At 34.1% G+C, this 16631-nt stretch overlaps 2 protein-coding genes across 2 annotated transcripts; both read left to right on the top strand.

The window, feature by feature from the left end:
- Positions 1-8824: 8824 nt before the first annotated feature.
- LOC101268573 (uncharacterized) lies at positions 8825-11000 on the top strand. The gene is made up of 2 exons (XM_069297870.1): positions 8825-9049; positions 9128-11000. The coding sequence occupies exon 2, from the start codon at positions 9168-9170 to the stop codon at positions 10998-11000; it is 1833 nt and encodes a 610-aa protein (XP_069153971.1). The 5' UTR covers positions 8825-9049; positions 9128-9167.
- On the top strand, positions 10999-15095 carry LOC138337098 (putative late blight resistance protein homolog R1A-3). Its single transcript, XM_069297869.1, has 4 exons — positions 10999-12992; positions 13069-14039; positions 14110-14243; positions 14342-15095. Exons 1-4 carry the CDS (start codon positions 11008-11010, stop codon positions 14351-14353), a joined length of 3102 nt encoding a protein of 1033 aa, XP_069153970.1. The 5' UTR covers positions 10999-11007; the 3' UTR covers positions 14354-15095.
- The last annotated feature ends 1536 nt before the right edge of the window (positions 15096-16631 follow it).

Genomic DNA, 16631 nt, shown 5'->3' with positions numbered 1-16631 from the left:
CGAAGGTACTTTGGAAGTATCATCCATGAGATGTGCTAAGAAAGCTAAACAAACCTTACTCACCATCCTCCTAGCACGAAGAAAAGAGATAATACGAACTGGAGTGGAAATATAGTCACCCTCCCACACTAGCGGATCTGTCCCAGGCTTGGCCAATGTCACAGTTTTAGCATTACAATCTAAGATTGCAAAATTTGGAGAAAGCCAAGTCATACCCAGAATTACATCAAAATCAACAATCTCTAGAATAATCAAATCTACATAAGTATTGCTCCCCACAAAAGTCACAAGGCAAGACCTATACACCTTCTCAACTATCACAGACTCACCCACAGGAGTAGAGACACGAATAGGCATGTCAAGCAAATCACAATATAAATCAAGACCAGTAGCAAATGAGGAAGATACATATGAAAATGTGGATCCAGGATCAAATAATACAGAAGCCATGCAATCACAGACCAAAAGAGTACCTGTGATATCAGCATCAGATGTCTCTGATTTAGACCTCTCGGGGAAAGTATAACAATGGGCCCTATCACCTGTCTGTCCATTGCCCCTACCAAGTTGCGCTGCAGTAGTTCCAACTTGCCCGCCACCTCGACTGATTTGGTGACCACCATTACCTTGGCCACCACGTCCTCCAGAATGGCGGCCTCTACCATGACCACCTCTACCTCTAACTATTAGGGGTCTGTAACTCTATTTTGGACAATATTTCCTAATATGTCCAGTCTCTCCACATCCATAATAATTTCTAGAGTCAAGCATAGGTCTCTGTGAGAATGACGAAGTCTGGGGATAACCTCCAAACGCAGAAAAAGGTTGACTGGTCTGCGATGGACCCCCAGCTAAAGCCTGCGATAGCACACTTGCTGCACTCCACAAAATAACAAAGAAGAAAATACAAGTAGGGGTCAGTACAAGGAACAAGTACTGAGTAGGTATCATCGGTCAACTCAAAATAGAAAACAATATATATTGAATAATAATATAAAATCAACTACAATACTTAACAGGTGGCAAGCAACAAACACATGAACCATTGACAACAACACCATAATAGGTACACCATCAATCACAACATCAAGCACACCTATGAGGACTCATGCCTCCACACCATACTCATTTGGGAAATAGGTTCTTTGAATTTGAGTAAATTAAGATAATTTAAGATTCCTTTCCTTTAATGTTATCGTATCGGAACGTGACACTCTGATCCCATAATACCGTGTCGGAACGTGACACTCCGATCCAATTATCTCATTATTTATTTCTTCAAGCCTTTTTTATTCGATGCGTCATTTTAATAGAGAGGGCTCAAGATTAGAAATTCAACAGTCTGATAATTTTAGGTCAACCACAAACCACACAATCAAAGCATACAACCACACAATCAAGTACATAGGAGACTTTACAATATCACTCAATACATATCGATCGCTATTTAGAATTTATCTATCACATAGAGATAAACCATAACCTACCTCCACCGAAGAATTGAAGTCGAGTAACTACTTCTCCAATGTCTTTCCTTTCCTTATTGCCTCCGAACCTTTCCAATCTATCAAGTATATATATATATGCACAATTTGTAAGTTAACGAGTCTATAAACAGTCATATTAGTCTATGTTTAGCCTAGACCCAAAAACTCACCTAATTATATAATCAATTTTTCAAAATTCAAACCTAAGTATAGATCTTAATTCCTTCCATTAACATCACTTTAATGTAACTTATATAATATACTATACCTTAACATTTTATATAATCAATTTTTCAAAATTCAAACCTAAGTATAGATCTTAATTCCTTCCATTAACATCACTTTAATGTAACTTATATAATATACTATACCTTAACATTAACCAAATTAAACTAACTAGTGTTATCTAATTACGGTAAAAAAATTTCGTCTCAAATCACAATTTCCTGTCCACTAACATAACTTCTTGACCATCAAGATGCCATAATTACCCCCCCCCCCCCCAATTGTGTTACTGCCTTTACTCGAACAAACCCACAACAAATTGTCAACTTTCGATCAGTACGTTCCTCAACTTTGCATTATTCAATTTCTCTTTAATATTTTTCCACTATTCATCATAAAGACCCGGTAATGATAATTAATCCACGATTATATATGTTAACTATTAACAAAGAAGATTACCTCTAAAAGAACTCCAAGTTGATCTTTGGTGTAGCCGCACAACCTTCCCCTCACTTGGTTTTTACGCGTCTATATTTCTTCTTTTCTACAGATTAGTTATCACCCTAATTGTATAGTTTAAAATAATAAAAGTGACCCACTATTAATTTTAAAGTTATCTTCTTTAACCCCCCAACTAACTCAATTATTAAAACTACCCCACTAATTTCATAATTATAATTACGAATAGTCCAAAACACCCATTTAAAAATTTAGCGGAAGTCTGACCAAGTGTGGGGTTACGCAGCTCGTGACGGTCCGTCGTATCTATGACGGTCCGTCCTGCAGGTTCGTCACGAAGTTCAGAAAAATAATCCCAATACCCAGATTCCAAGAGTTGAAGTGTTTTGGAACAAAGACGCTCGACGGACCGTTGTGCCTATGACGGTTCGTCATACTTTCCGTCGAGGGTAGTGAAGAGAGCAGCAGAAGAAATTGCACAAGTATGGGACGACGGAGTCCATGACGGTCCGTCGTGATCATGACGATCCGTCGCGTGGTTCGTCGACCCAGTAAGTATTTATCAAAAATAATTCTACTGCTCAAACCGACTAATTGGGTTGTTACAAAAGTTGTTTAAGTTAATTTTCAGAAGTTAAGTGATCTTAGACATGGCGTAGAGGAAAGGTAATTGTTTTTACTAATAATTCAATACATTTAATTATACTAACTAAAGAGAGAGGATAACAAATTTAATCATTTAAACACATTAATTATAGAGAAAGAATAGATAATTCTTATTTTTTTAAAAAAGTAATTCCTAACAATTTCCTATGAAATAATTTCTAACAATTTTCTATAAAATATTTTTGTCTTTCAAAGTTTGACTTTACACCTTATTTTTAGTATTGAGTATAATATAATATAATTATTACTTAGTATGTAAATAATTAGAATTTAAACCATTGTGTCTAGATGCATGTATTTAAATATGATTTTAATATTAAATTAATCATATATTAATATTTAATTTAATTTAGGAATAAAATAAGGGCAAAATAGTAATTCAACTTTTAAGTTAGGAACTTTCCACTTATAATATATATATATATATATATATATAATACTAGTCTTTGAAAACGTGTGTCGCACGTTTGTCCCTTTTAATTACTAAAAAATGTATGCATACTTAAAAAATTGAATTTCAGAATAGAAAATATATTTGTATTGCACGCTTCTTAGTATAAATATTTGTAAATTATTTAAATACAGTTATAATATGTATAAATAGTTATTCATAAAATTAATTAATCAAAAGAGAAAAAGTGGAACACCAAATTAGCTAATGAATTCGAAAATAAAATGAAATAGAGTAGACTAAAAACAATAAAAAAGCTAATGAATTCTAAAACTTTTAAATAACAAAACATTAAAGAGAGAAATAGTTCTAGTTTATAATAATAGAGTAACTTCCTCAATAACTAACAAAAGCATAAATAGATCTATATCTTTTTTGTTGCATATGTGATGAACAATTACATTCATCAATCATCCATCAATAATTATACATTAGAATAACAAAGTGTATGCATCAACAAAAAGTAGTTGTGCTGAAAAATGTGCCAATGTAATTACATCCACCAATAGTCATTCATCAACAATTATACATCGGAATAACTAAGTGTATGCATTAATATAAAGTGATTTTGAAGATAATTTTTGGTATTTATAGTTAAAAGTCATTTAAAAATTGATGATATACATAACGTCTATGAGAATTAGATTGGTTAAAGTTGGAATATGTAAAGTTTCTTACTAAAATCTATATATGTTCCTTATTAAGATGTATGGTAATTCAAAGGACATTTTTGTTCTATAATGTTAAAGATATTTCGGATATAATTTATTGTCTTTCGTTGTAACGAAACACTTTATCTATCGAACTCTACTTTAGAATAAAAAACAAATTAAACATTTCGTTAATTAATCCTACCTAGAAACATAATGGATTAATACCATATAAGTATTATTTAAGTAATATTTTATTAATTATTTTTAATAATATATAAATTAGTAAAAGGGTAGAATCATAATCCTATTTTAAAGTTAAGATATTTTCACTTATAATAAAATAATAATAATTTCTGGGCACGGCCTCCGCTCGTGTACCTATATCAATCAATACACATTTTTTTTAAAAAAAAATATAAAGATTATTAATAATATTGTTTATGTTTTAAAATTAAAAGGAGTATATACTCCTTAAAATGACGAATTTTAATTTTTCTTTAAGTTCACTGAATGACATGTGTGAACTTTATGTGTCTTGATTTTTCTTATTTTTTAAATATGGGTTAGATTAATTGACAAGTCTTTGAATCTATGAGATTTTTTTATCCAAATACTTTTTTTAGATAGAACAAATGAAATAATAAGTTCTAAATTTAATCAATAAAAACATAAAGTTGCAGAATCTAAAAATATTTAGCAATATCATCGTTTTTCTTCTTCAACGCTTCCTCTTTTTTCATTATTAGTTATTTACAAATATGAAATCACACCATGAGTTTATTTTCAAACAAGTAGTAAATCATTTATAAATTCTAAATAAACACACATTAAATATAATGCATGCTAATTTTTGTAGATTTAATTATGAGAAAAAACTAATTTCATGAAATATTCAATTCTTTTATCCAATAACCTAGAGTGTTCACTCCATGATAATCAACTTGTTATAATAAACATAATCTTTAAAAGAAGATTTGTACATCACACATGTAAATGATGTTTTTTTTTTCATTGCGCATTATTCAAGAAAAAGTACTCAATTTACCTTCTTTCAACCGAAAAATTGAATGTAACAAACAATGAAGCAAGTAAAAATATGCAACATTGAAATGAAAAATAATACTTACCAAACAACAAATAAATGTCCATGCTGCCTTTAACATTCTTGAAGAATGTATCGAATGCACTGAAATGACTAATCTTCTAATTCAAATATCTATATTCTCCAAGAAGTTACCGACAATAAATTAATGAAACAACATACATATTCTTTCCCACACAAGTAGGTTTGTTTTATCTCATGAATGTTGAGCAGACTTTTTGTCCAATTGAAAAACTCTCATTTATCACCTGTTGCGTTAAAAACATAAATTTTTTATTAAAAAAATGAAACAAAACATGTAATATTAGTTCTATCTATATACATATATGTCTCAAATTTATTGATCAAAAGAAACATGAAAATTAGAAGAAGAATTTTGTGAGATACATTAACTCACATGCTATTGTCACGGGAAAACATCAAAATAATGTATTTTGTTGGGAAAATCATGTATATAATTTTATCAATGGAACTCTTCAAATTCTTTAACTTAAAATTAAATAAGAGATGTTTTGAAATGTTTGGACTTCATTTGTTTGAATGACTATTTATCTTTCATTATATCTTTATTACTTTAAAGTTTATAATCTAATTATTTATTAGAATACTTTTACATTTCAACAAATAGAAAAAAAGATATTTAAGTGAAGGGTAAAATGGTAATTCAACTTTGAGGTTAGAAGCTTCTCACTTGTAATAATATAGGGATAATGCACAAGTACCCCCTCAACCTATGTCCGAAATCCCACAGACACACTTATACTATACTAAGGTCCTATTACCCCCTGAACTTAATTTATAAGTAATTTTCTACCCTTTTTTAGCCTACGTGGCACTACTTGGAAAAAAAAGTCAACCATCCTTGGGCCCACACGATAGTGCCACATAGGTCAAAAAGGGGTAAAAATTTATTAATAAAATATGTTCAGGGTGGTAATAGGACCTTAGTATAGTATAAGTGTGTCTCTGAGATTTCGGGCATAGGTTGAGGGGGTACTTGGACATTATCCCAATAATATATGATGATATGATATGATTTTTCATATTTTGACTTGACACACTTCATAAGAACGTTACTGCTATTTCTGCGTAAGAAGAGGTAGACAATGACTCGAACCAATTTTCGAATACCAGGTACTACGACAATGTGCTTCTTTCACGACATGCTATAGTTCTGGGCGTCTTTCCATGGTATTCTATCCTTAGAAGAAGTCATGTATGCCCCAGACATTTGCATATTCTAATCTTGGAGAACTAAAAGACTCATTCAATGACTTTTGTGATAGCCCTCACTAAACCAACCTGAATCTGAACGGATGTTGAACTCAAAAATTCAGAAATTTTCAATTCCATAAATTTGAACATAAAATTTTCATCCCTTTGAACTATAAGTAACTTCATTCTCATTAGTTGAACCTTGTACATTATCAAGTTTGATCCCAAATCCTAATTCATTATCCTCTTTAACTTCGAACTATTTGGTAGGAGAACAACATCACATAATATACACGACTTCATACAGAGTCTTCTGAGAGGTTGACAGGTTTCTTAGTAGATCCAGGATCTACTTTATATTAAGAGCTATAGCTTTTTGAAGAATAACCTCCCTCGGATCATCTATGTTTGATTATCATAATCGACCACTTAGTCCAAAAATGACATAACTGTCATTTCTCATATCCATATCTTTACTCACTTTAACTTTATTTCAAATATTCACGCAATTCTAATTCTTGTATTTGGTGATCTTGAAATGCTCTACCAATAAAAACTAGGCCTGAACATAAACCAATTGTTAGGTTGTGGAGACTGATTAATATTTGATGTATTGTCATATATTAATGTTCTTGCGGTTCAATCTCTATTTATTCTCTATAACCTAAAATACTCTGAATTATTAATATATATATATATATATATATACCCATTACCGTCGAAATTTACTCACGGGATGTTACCACGAAATATTGGTTTCTCTCTCTAGATCTCTCATCTCTTTCTCTTGAAAGTTCTTATGTTCTTCATTTATCAAGTGTGTGTGGATTCAATCCTTATTCCAACAACGTCTCTAAGTTTCTCACACTACTTTGATATCCATACCCTCGTGTGTACACATCTTAGGTCAAAATTCTATTCAAAGAGCTATATGTCAACTAGCTCATGGAGTTTCTTCTCAATATATAGAAGATAATGGGAAAACCAAAGGTTCACTCGTTACATTTTAGTTCATCTTCCACCTTATACACAAATATAAATTTATCTACAATTTATATTTATGTTTCCCCTTACATCTTTCCCTAATATTGAAGACTGAAGTGTTATGTTTTTCATCTTTCTATGAACAAATAATATTTTTACAATCTTTTTATATGCTTTATTTTGTACAGATTTATATAAATTAGCATGAGATATACGTGCAGCGCAGCAAGTAATCAAACACACTGGTACGTGCATTATCATTATGTTGTTTGCCTTAGCTTCAACTCTTCGAATATTCTAGATTCCTCTTTGAAATACCTTTAATTAAGTAGTAGATAAATGTTTAACACTTCTTAAGTGTTTTAACTGTTCTAAAGGGTCTGTTGGTCAGACTGAGATAACCAAAAAGAATTCAATGGATCATGTTGACATTCAAGATATGTTGGATTGGCTCTACTAATAGTAAGATTTCAAAAATTGACAAACAGTACCATGTTACTATAACAAAAACCTTTTAGAGGCATTAGATATTGACAATAATAAAGAGTACGAAAGCCTTTAGCGGCATTAGTTAAGTATCATTAGAATTAATGTCGCTAAAGGATTTAGGGACATATATAAAGAGTGACTATTGCCGCAAAAAATACATTATTTAGCGACAATTAAATAATTGCCGCTAACGATTACTTTTGTTGTAGTGAATTTGAAGCAACAAGTAGAAGGTACACATCTTGCGAAATGAACTTCTAATTCAACTTCTTCTATTCCACAAATTAAAAAATATATAGAAGTTATTTTCGATAGACTCCAAATTTGTTTATTTTATTATGCCTAGAATACAGTAAGTCAGTATCAAAATAAATTAGCTCTTAATAATTGAACTTAGCTTTTTATACAACTCAGAGGCTAACATATAGTTCCTCCGTTTAAAAAAAATGTTCTCCTTCCTTTTTCGTCTGTTTAAAAAAGAATAATATCTCTTTTTTTATAACATTTTAATTTCAACTTTCCACATGGCATGGTTAAAGCCACAAAATTGAAGGACAATGTTTAATACATTTTTACATAACTTTAATTTAGTACCATAAGATTTAAAAGTTTTCTTTATTTTCTAATACTCCGTATCAAGTCAAATCAGATCACTCTTTTTGAAACAGAAAAAATATTATTTTTTCTATTATTTTGATGAAACCACTAGTTGATGCTGACTTTATACTCCAGATTAGAAATTAATAATTCCAATGCTTAAAAAGACAATAAAGTTGATGGAAATTATTACTCCCTTCGTTTCATTTGATGTGATACATTTTGCATTTTGAGATTCAAACAGGTTTATTTTTGAAAGTAAGTTTTTCATAGATCCTTTTAATAACATTTTGAATTATTAATTATTGTGACGCATAGTACTCTTTACGTAGCTTACAAATAAATAAATTTCACTTTTAAAAAATTAAAAATTTCATACGCAAATATCGATTAAAATTAAACTGTTTGACTTTTAAAAAATGAAAAATATAATTTAAAATGGGATAGAGGGAATATTTTACAATATCTCCTTTAGCATCTTTTGTCTCGTAGCAAATATTTTATTGGTCATCTATCTGTGGTGCATTAGAGGAAAAAAGAAGAAAAAGAATTGACAAGTCTTTGTCTATTAGTACCTAATTTTTTTCCTTTCACATGAAAAGAATCAAGTGCAGTTATTGAAGATGAAAGAGAATTATTGGAGGATGAATTTTGACTACAACAAACAAAAAAACAACAACAAAGAATTGCTCATTTTGGTTAAGAGTAGTGTAGATCACAGGTATGCTCACTCATTTGCATCTCTAACCAAATATTTGATATATACACATCTATTCTGATCATTATTCTTTACTTGCAGGATTGGATTTATGAATTGGAATTAGAGGAAACTGAAAAAGATGGCTCAACAGTGTGGTGCAGTGATAGGTGCCATAGACTTTCTGAAGAGAAGACATTTGGATAGTTTCATAATTGATGAATTGGACGATGCTAGAACTCGACTTGTATGTGTATCTCTATTTCTGGTGAAATTGGAGGAGGTTTTCCCTGAGAACACGATATCGACACAACTAGGGGCCTTATTTCAACAAGCTCATGATGGATTTTCTGAGATATGTACTCACACGGATCAACATTACCCCATCATAATGACAAAGGCGCTGAAAATATTTACACTCAACAACATTGCTGCGCGAGTCGAAGCAGCTTCAAAGCCAATAATATCAGGTAGAAAAATGATATCAGAAGTGCTGAAAATGCTCAAACCCGAGAAAATTGCTGAAAGAATCGAAGCTTCAAAGTCATCTAGCCAAATCACTACTATGGAGATGGTGAGGTTTGTCGATTTTTTGCTTGATTATGTAAAGGATCCTACCCTTGTGAAGCTGCGATATCTACGCGCTTTCTTCATATTAAGTGCAAGTCGATGCATTGAGCATGAGAGTATGCATTATTTCTTCATCCATGTTGAGAATGTAGCTTATACTGCACTACAACTACGTTTCAAATGGATCGACAAATATATAGATATGATCAGTTATGAGTTGCACAGTTTGAGAAGTTCTTTAAGTCCTAATTTAACGCAGAACCTCTTGACAGCGTTAAAATCATCAAAATCAGAGACTACATTGAATTCCGAATGTATGCTTGATTTTGTTAATGTTCTACTAGAGGATCTAAAGGTGCATCTACACTGTTGTCAAATTTGGGGGCTCAAAGAAGAACTTCTTAACAGTGTTCATTTTCTACGGTGCATAGAACATGGAGGCACTCAACTCAGAATATTCAGTTCTCTTCAGTCACTTATTGAAGATCTGGTGTTTGAGGCGGCATTAGTCATCAACGCCTATGATGAGGATCTTCTTTTTGTTTTGATGCCGAAGCTTAATCATGTCAATCTAGTAATCAAAATGATTCAACTACGTAACAGTGAAGCAACCTTTCTCCTGAGAGCTGATAGTCTTAAACTGATTGACTATGCTTTAGAAGAGCTGATAGTCGTGACAAATTTTCTCATGGATTCATTGGATCAGTGCAAACAGCAACCTAAGATAACTGATCTTTTAACTCTTATCCAATCTGTGACTAACGAAGCATGTTCAGCTGTTAAAAATCTTTTATGTTATCCAAGAGGAGAAGACTTCGTCAGGGAAATGAATCGCTCACATTTTCAATTGCTTCTAAAGTTCAACTTTATTAAGGCAGCAATTAGACAGATGTGTTCTACCATTTGTGCTTCATCAACTGAGATACATCTGCTGAACTTTCTTCCTATTAATTTTGAGGTCATTGGTTCTTACTTAAACTCCTCAGAGAAATCATCCTCTGGTTACCGCAACATGAATTTAGTTATCATGGATTTTCACCAATATATTATTGACAATCTGCTACTGAAGCATGAAACTGATTTGTCATTTACAGTTGCAGATGATGTTAAAAAGTTCTATGATGGATTGTTGCTCCTGTTAACTCATCTTGTTGATACTCTATCTCAGTGCAGTGAATTTGGAACTACTGCAATTGAGGCCAAATCTGCGAATAGCAACAAAAGCAATCTAATTCTTCAGTTTTTGACGGTGGCTTTCAAGCTTATCGGATGTGAGAGAAGTTTGATGGATCTACAGAAGCACAAAGCCACCTTGAAAGCTCACATTCTGGATCTGATTAAAAGTTCTCATGAAGAGCTTATTTATCTTAGAGTTTTTCGTTCTCAGGCAACACACAGTCCATAATGTCTTAATGCATGCTGAAGTGACTGCCAACAAGATAGCACAAATCATCAAAAGAAGAAGCACTGAGGAAATTGGGCTTTTATTATCTGAGACTGAGTCTGTCAAGGTAGAGATCAGAAAAGTATGCTTTCAATTTCTGGATGCATCACCTTACAACATGACAGATGGCGAAGACCTTATTAGATTCTTATCGAAACACCAGGACTGGCTGCTCAACTTTGATGCCTTTTCAATTCCTTTTTTGAAGAAACAGATTCCAGAAATCAAAGGCAAACTATTTTATTTGGGTTCTTTTATTGCAGATATTGTACAGCATCGTGATATGCATCAAGAGCTCAAAGATCTTGTGAAACGTGTTCAAGATATAAAGTTTGTCTGTCTCTTTCCCATCAGGGATTCTGCACCTTCTTGGTGTTACAGGTTATATCTCTCTGATGTCAAGCAATTGCTTAAGTTTGTCGAGACAGAGGTCGAAATGATTTGTCTCAAAGTTCCAGATTTTTCAAGTCATAGCTTCCCCAAGATAAATGAACTAGGATTTCTTGATTGCTTCCTGGGAAAATTGGATGAGATGTTAAGTTCTAAGCTTGAGTCAGTCATCGACTTAAAATGCCAAATTGAGCCATTGAAGGAGGGCTTATTGTGTCTAAGAACGTTGACTGATCATTTCCCAGAAATCTACGATGAGCATGATGAAGTTTATAGTCTTATAACAAGAGTTACCGCCATGGCATACAAGGCAGAGTATGTTATGGACTCGTGTTTGACCTATTCTTATCCACTCTGGTACAAAGTTTGTTGGATTTCTGAAGCTGTTGAGAATATTAAGCTTGTAAATGAAGTTGTTAGGGAAACATGTGAAAGAAAAAAGGTAGATGTCGCAGTGCTCAAAATTAGAAAGACCTCAATTCATCTTGTGCCGTCTTTATCAGCTAATACTCCAGGATCAGATGAAGAAATGGAGAGTTTCCAGGAGGCGATGGACCAAATGAAGATGCAGCTACTTGGAGGTTCGCGTCAGCTAGATGTCGTCTCATTAGTTGGGATGCCGGGAATTGGTAAGACTACTCTTGCCGAGAAGATTTACAATGATCCAGTAATCACCTCTCACTTTGATGTCCGTGCTCAGTGTCGCACGACTCAAGTATATTCATGGAGAGATTTGTTGCTAGCCATTTTGAATGGTGTGCTTGAGCCTAATGATCGCAATGAAAAAGAAGATGGTGAATTAGCTGATGAGCTGCGCCGATTTTTGTTGACCAAGAGATTCTTAATTCTCATTGATGATGTGTGGGATGATAAAGTGTGGGACAATATACATATGTGCTTCAAAGATGCTCGGAATGGAAGTAGAATTATTCTAACAACCCGTCTGAGTAGCGTTGCCAATTATGCTAAATGTGAAAGTGAACCTCATCATCTTCGCTTGTTCAGAGATGATGAGAGTTGGACATTATTGCAGCAAGAGCTGTTTCAAGGGAAGAGTTGTCCACCTGAAATTGTTGATGTGGGGTTTCGAATAGCAAAAATATGTGGAGGGTTGCCTCTCTTCATTGTATTAGTTGCTGGTGTTCTCAGAGAGAAAAAGATAATAAAAGCAGAATTGTGGAAGGAAATAGAAGAAAGTCTATGTTTGCTGAATATTGATAGCTTGGAAGAGAGCATGTCTATAATTGGATTCAGTTACAGGAATTTACCACAACAGCTGAAGCCTTGTTTTCTCTATTTTGGAGGACTTCTAAAGGGGAAGGATATTCATGTCTCAAAGTTGACTCGGTTGTGGGTAGCTGAGGGTTTTGTACAAGCAAATGAAGAAAATGGACTAGAAGATGCCGCAGAATGTCTCTTGGAAGATCTTATTAGTAGAAATTTAGTCATGGGCGTGGAGAAGAGACCCAATGGAAAGCTCAAAACATGTCGTGTTCATGATCTGTTGCATAAGTTCTGCTTGGAGAAGTCCAAACAGGAGAATTTCCTTCTTCATATCAATGGGTATAAAGAACTATACTGATTTTATCGTATTATTGTTTATATCAACTCTCATTTTCATTATTTTTTCTTTGAACAGATTCAGTGGAGAGGATTCATTTCCTGAAATGTGTATGGATTACCGGTTGTTTGTTCATTCTTCTGAGGATCAGATTGATCTGTGGCAGCCATCTCGCTCAAATGTTCGCTCTTTGCTTTTCAATGTGATTGATTCAGATAACTTGTTATGGCCGCATGATGTCTCTTTCATCTTTAACAGCTTCAAACTTGTTAAGGTGTTGGATTTGGAATCCGTCAACATTGGTGGTACTTTTCCCAGTGAAATACAATTTCTAATTCATTTGAAGTATTTTGCTGCTAAAACTGGTGGAAATTCAATTCCTTCATGTATAGCTAATCTTTGGAATCTTGAAACTTTTGTGATAAGAGGATTGGGAGGAGAGGTGATACTACCTAGTTCACTTCTAAAGATGGTTAAAATGAGGAATATACATGTAACTCATCGTGCTTCATTTAGTTTGCATGAGAACATGGGCGAATCACTTGCGGACTCTCAGTTAGATAATTTGGAAACCTTTTCCACGCCACATCTTGTTTACGGTGAAGATACAGAGATGCTGTTGAGAAAGATGCCAAAATTGAGAAAGCTGAGTTGCATATTTTCAGGTACATTTGGTTATTCAGAGAAAGTGAAAGGAAAGTGTGTTCCTTTTCCGAGATTAGACATTCTAAGTCACCTTGAATCCCTCAAGATTGTCTCCAACAGTTATCCAGCTAAACTTCCTCATGTCTTTAGCTTTCCCTCAAGACTTAGGGAACTGACTCTGTCAAAGTTTCGTCTACCATGGAGTCAAATCCTGAGTATAGGAGAGCTTCCAAACTTAAAGATTCTTAAGTTACTTCTCAGAGCCTTTGAAGGGGATGAATGGGAAGTGAATGACTCAGAGTTCCGTGAACTCAAATACTTAGAACTGGGGGACCTCAACATTACACGGTGGTCTGTCTCCGAGGATGCTTTTCCTTTGCTTGAACGTTTGGTTTTAACCAAATGTAAGTGTCTTGAGAAAATCCCTTCTCATTTTGATGATGCTGTATCATTGAAAAGCATTGAAGTAAACAGGTGTAGCTGGGATGTTGCTCATTCAGCCGAGGAAATTCAAGCAATTCAGCATGATGAAATGGCAAATGATGCGTTCAAAGTTACAATACAGCCTCCAGATTGGGATAGAAATTCATCTCCTTGACTATTATCTGGTATGCTCTTGTCATGTTCAAAGTTACAATACATCATCATGCTTTTTCCAATTACTTGAATCTGATTCCCTTTCTCAGTGAATGTTCCGTTCATTCAGGCTTGCAAATAAAAGATGTTCGTTCATTCAGGCTTGCATCCCTTTCTCAGTGAATGTTCCGTTCATTCAGGCTTGCAAACAAAAGATGTTCCGTTCATTCAGGCTTGCATCTCTTTCTCAGTGAATGTTCCTGTTCATTCAGGCTTGCAAACAAAAGATGGAGGAGGACCTCTGCTAGTTGAAGGATCTTCAGCAATAAGTCAGGTATTTGAATTAATTTCAACTCTTAGTGATTTGTGCGAAACTTTTAATGAATTTATGAGCAAGAGCTCACATCCTTTTTCTAAACTTTCTGAAACAATTGGATATGTGAAATTTTTGTTATCAGTGTGCTACTTTTTTTCTTAATCAGTTCATTGGAAACTTGTCCTCTCGGCACGTGAAAGACTTATTTGTCGAGGTCAAGATGATTGAAGATATATTGTGTGTACCTACAAAGATGAATCATTAAAGTTTGATCAGATTTAATACAAGCATATGCATGGATGAAAAAACATTTAGTTTTTCTGTCATTTCAATCTATGTTTTTCTCTTATTTCAAGCTTTTTTAACTCCGGAAAACTAGAGTGATGAGAGATCGTTAAACGCAGTGATGAGGAACGGCCAGCTTCTTTTATATCACCAATTGCAAAAGGGGCTTTGAAATTGGCACGTCTTGGAGAGGATTTCTCTTTTATTTAGTTTTATTTTTTGGAACAGACATATTGCCTCTGGCTCCCATTCTTGATAGAGAGTTGCCTATTTACTGAATGAATACATATTTCCTTTTTTTTTTTTAACTAAAACCCGAGACCTCTAGTTGAGGTGGAAGGGTTGCATCCATCACAGATGCCTCTTGGTGTGGGAGACTTATTTCTGCCAGAAAAATATGTTCAATAATCAATGACTAAAACTGTCACGACCGGAATCTAGATCCCAGACGAGACCGGCGTCGTTGACCTCTCAGAGGTCGCAGACAAGCCTACTTACGTCATTCTTACTTTACATAGATTAATTTTAGCGGAAAATTTGGAATTTTTGATTCTTTAATCATACTTGCTGAACATTCTTAACATTTCGTAATCGTTCATCATCAACCATCTAACATTTAAGAGATAAGCAACTGAAAGAAATAATTCATTAAATATTAATTGTATATCGGCCAAAATAGCACCAATACAAAGTCTGAACCAAAACAGGAAAGAAACGCTAGTGGAACATGCTCCACTAGCTCAACTCTAAAACTACGCTAGAATGTAAAACAGTAGCATCCTCGAAGGCATAAGGACCTACCAAACTCCGGATGAATGCTGACGTCCAGATAGCTGCAACAAAGAACTTGTAGCTCTACCGTACACCTGTGCCTGCACCTAAAAGTAGATGTTTGTATGGAATTAGTACACACTTGTACTAAGTATGGGTATATGCAAGCACACACCAGGGACATGCATGAGAAAGAATAGCTCTTTCCTAACAACATGATTTTTGGAAGTCAAGTCGGTGGACTTGCTAAAATGAGATTAGGAAGGTTATGCCACGAGAGTGACATGCATCATTATAGTTATTGTATGGCACACAACACATAATATCTTCATATAACACATAACATATAGCACATAGTTTCTTTCATATTGTTCATTCATATACCATGAGACCTTATTATCATAGACTTAACCTTAAGACTTCCCAAAATGAGGGCTCAACATATGGGACCTCAACTAGGGAGCCTTCTTCAGCAAACACAGAGCCTGCTTCATTCATTCGTTCGTATTTCATTTCAATTCATTCATAGGCCAGTGCGAACACCAGCTATACCTAGGATGTAGTTTAAGACTTTCATCGGGTTTGCTGTGCAATGATCAGGAATGACCTAATGTCATTACCTAAATCTAGCTCACCTCTTGATTATCCTATCCTAACACCTTCGGTATCATTCATTTCTTTATATGATTCATTTGAGGCTGGCCTCATTCATTCATTGGGAACTTTAACTTTAACCGACATAGATCATGTGAGCATCATGAAATCCAGTGTCTTCCCCACACCGAAAAGAGGTGGAATCACCGGCCAAAGCGATTCAATAACATGCTAGCGTATATGGGAATTTAACCCCGCCAGATCCCTATAGTGGCAATATAGGTTCAAAGACTAGGAGATGTATGGAGACCCATACCCGGCAAGCCGGACAGTCTCATCTCATGAGAGTTACGTGAACCTCCGCCCTTCCCGAAAGAAGGCATCACCGCTCATAGCTAGCCTATCGGTGCTCAGTATAAAGTTCCATTACATCCAACTCATACATCATGGAAGT

Source organism: Solanum lycopersicum, chromosome 5, assembly GCF_036512215.1.
Source record: "Solanum lycopersicum chromosome 5, SLM_r2.1".
NCBI lineage: Eukaryota > Viridiplantae > Streptophyta > Magnoliopsida > Solanales > Solanaceae > Solanum > Solanum lycopersicum.
Note: the sequence above shows the minus strand (reverse complement) of the source record. Positions and strands in the feature narration are given on the sequence as shown.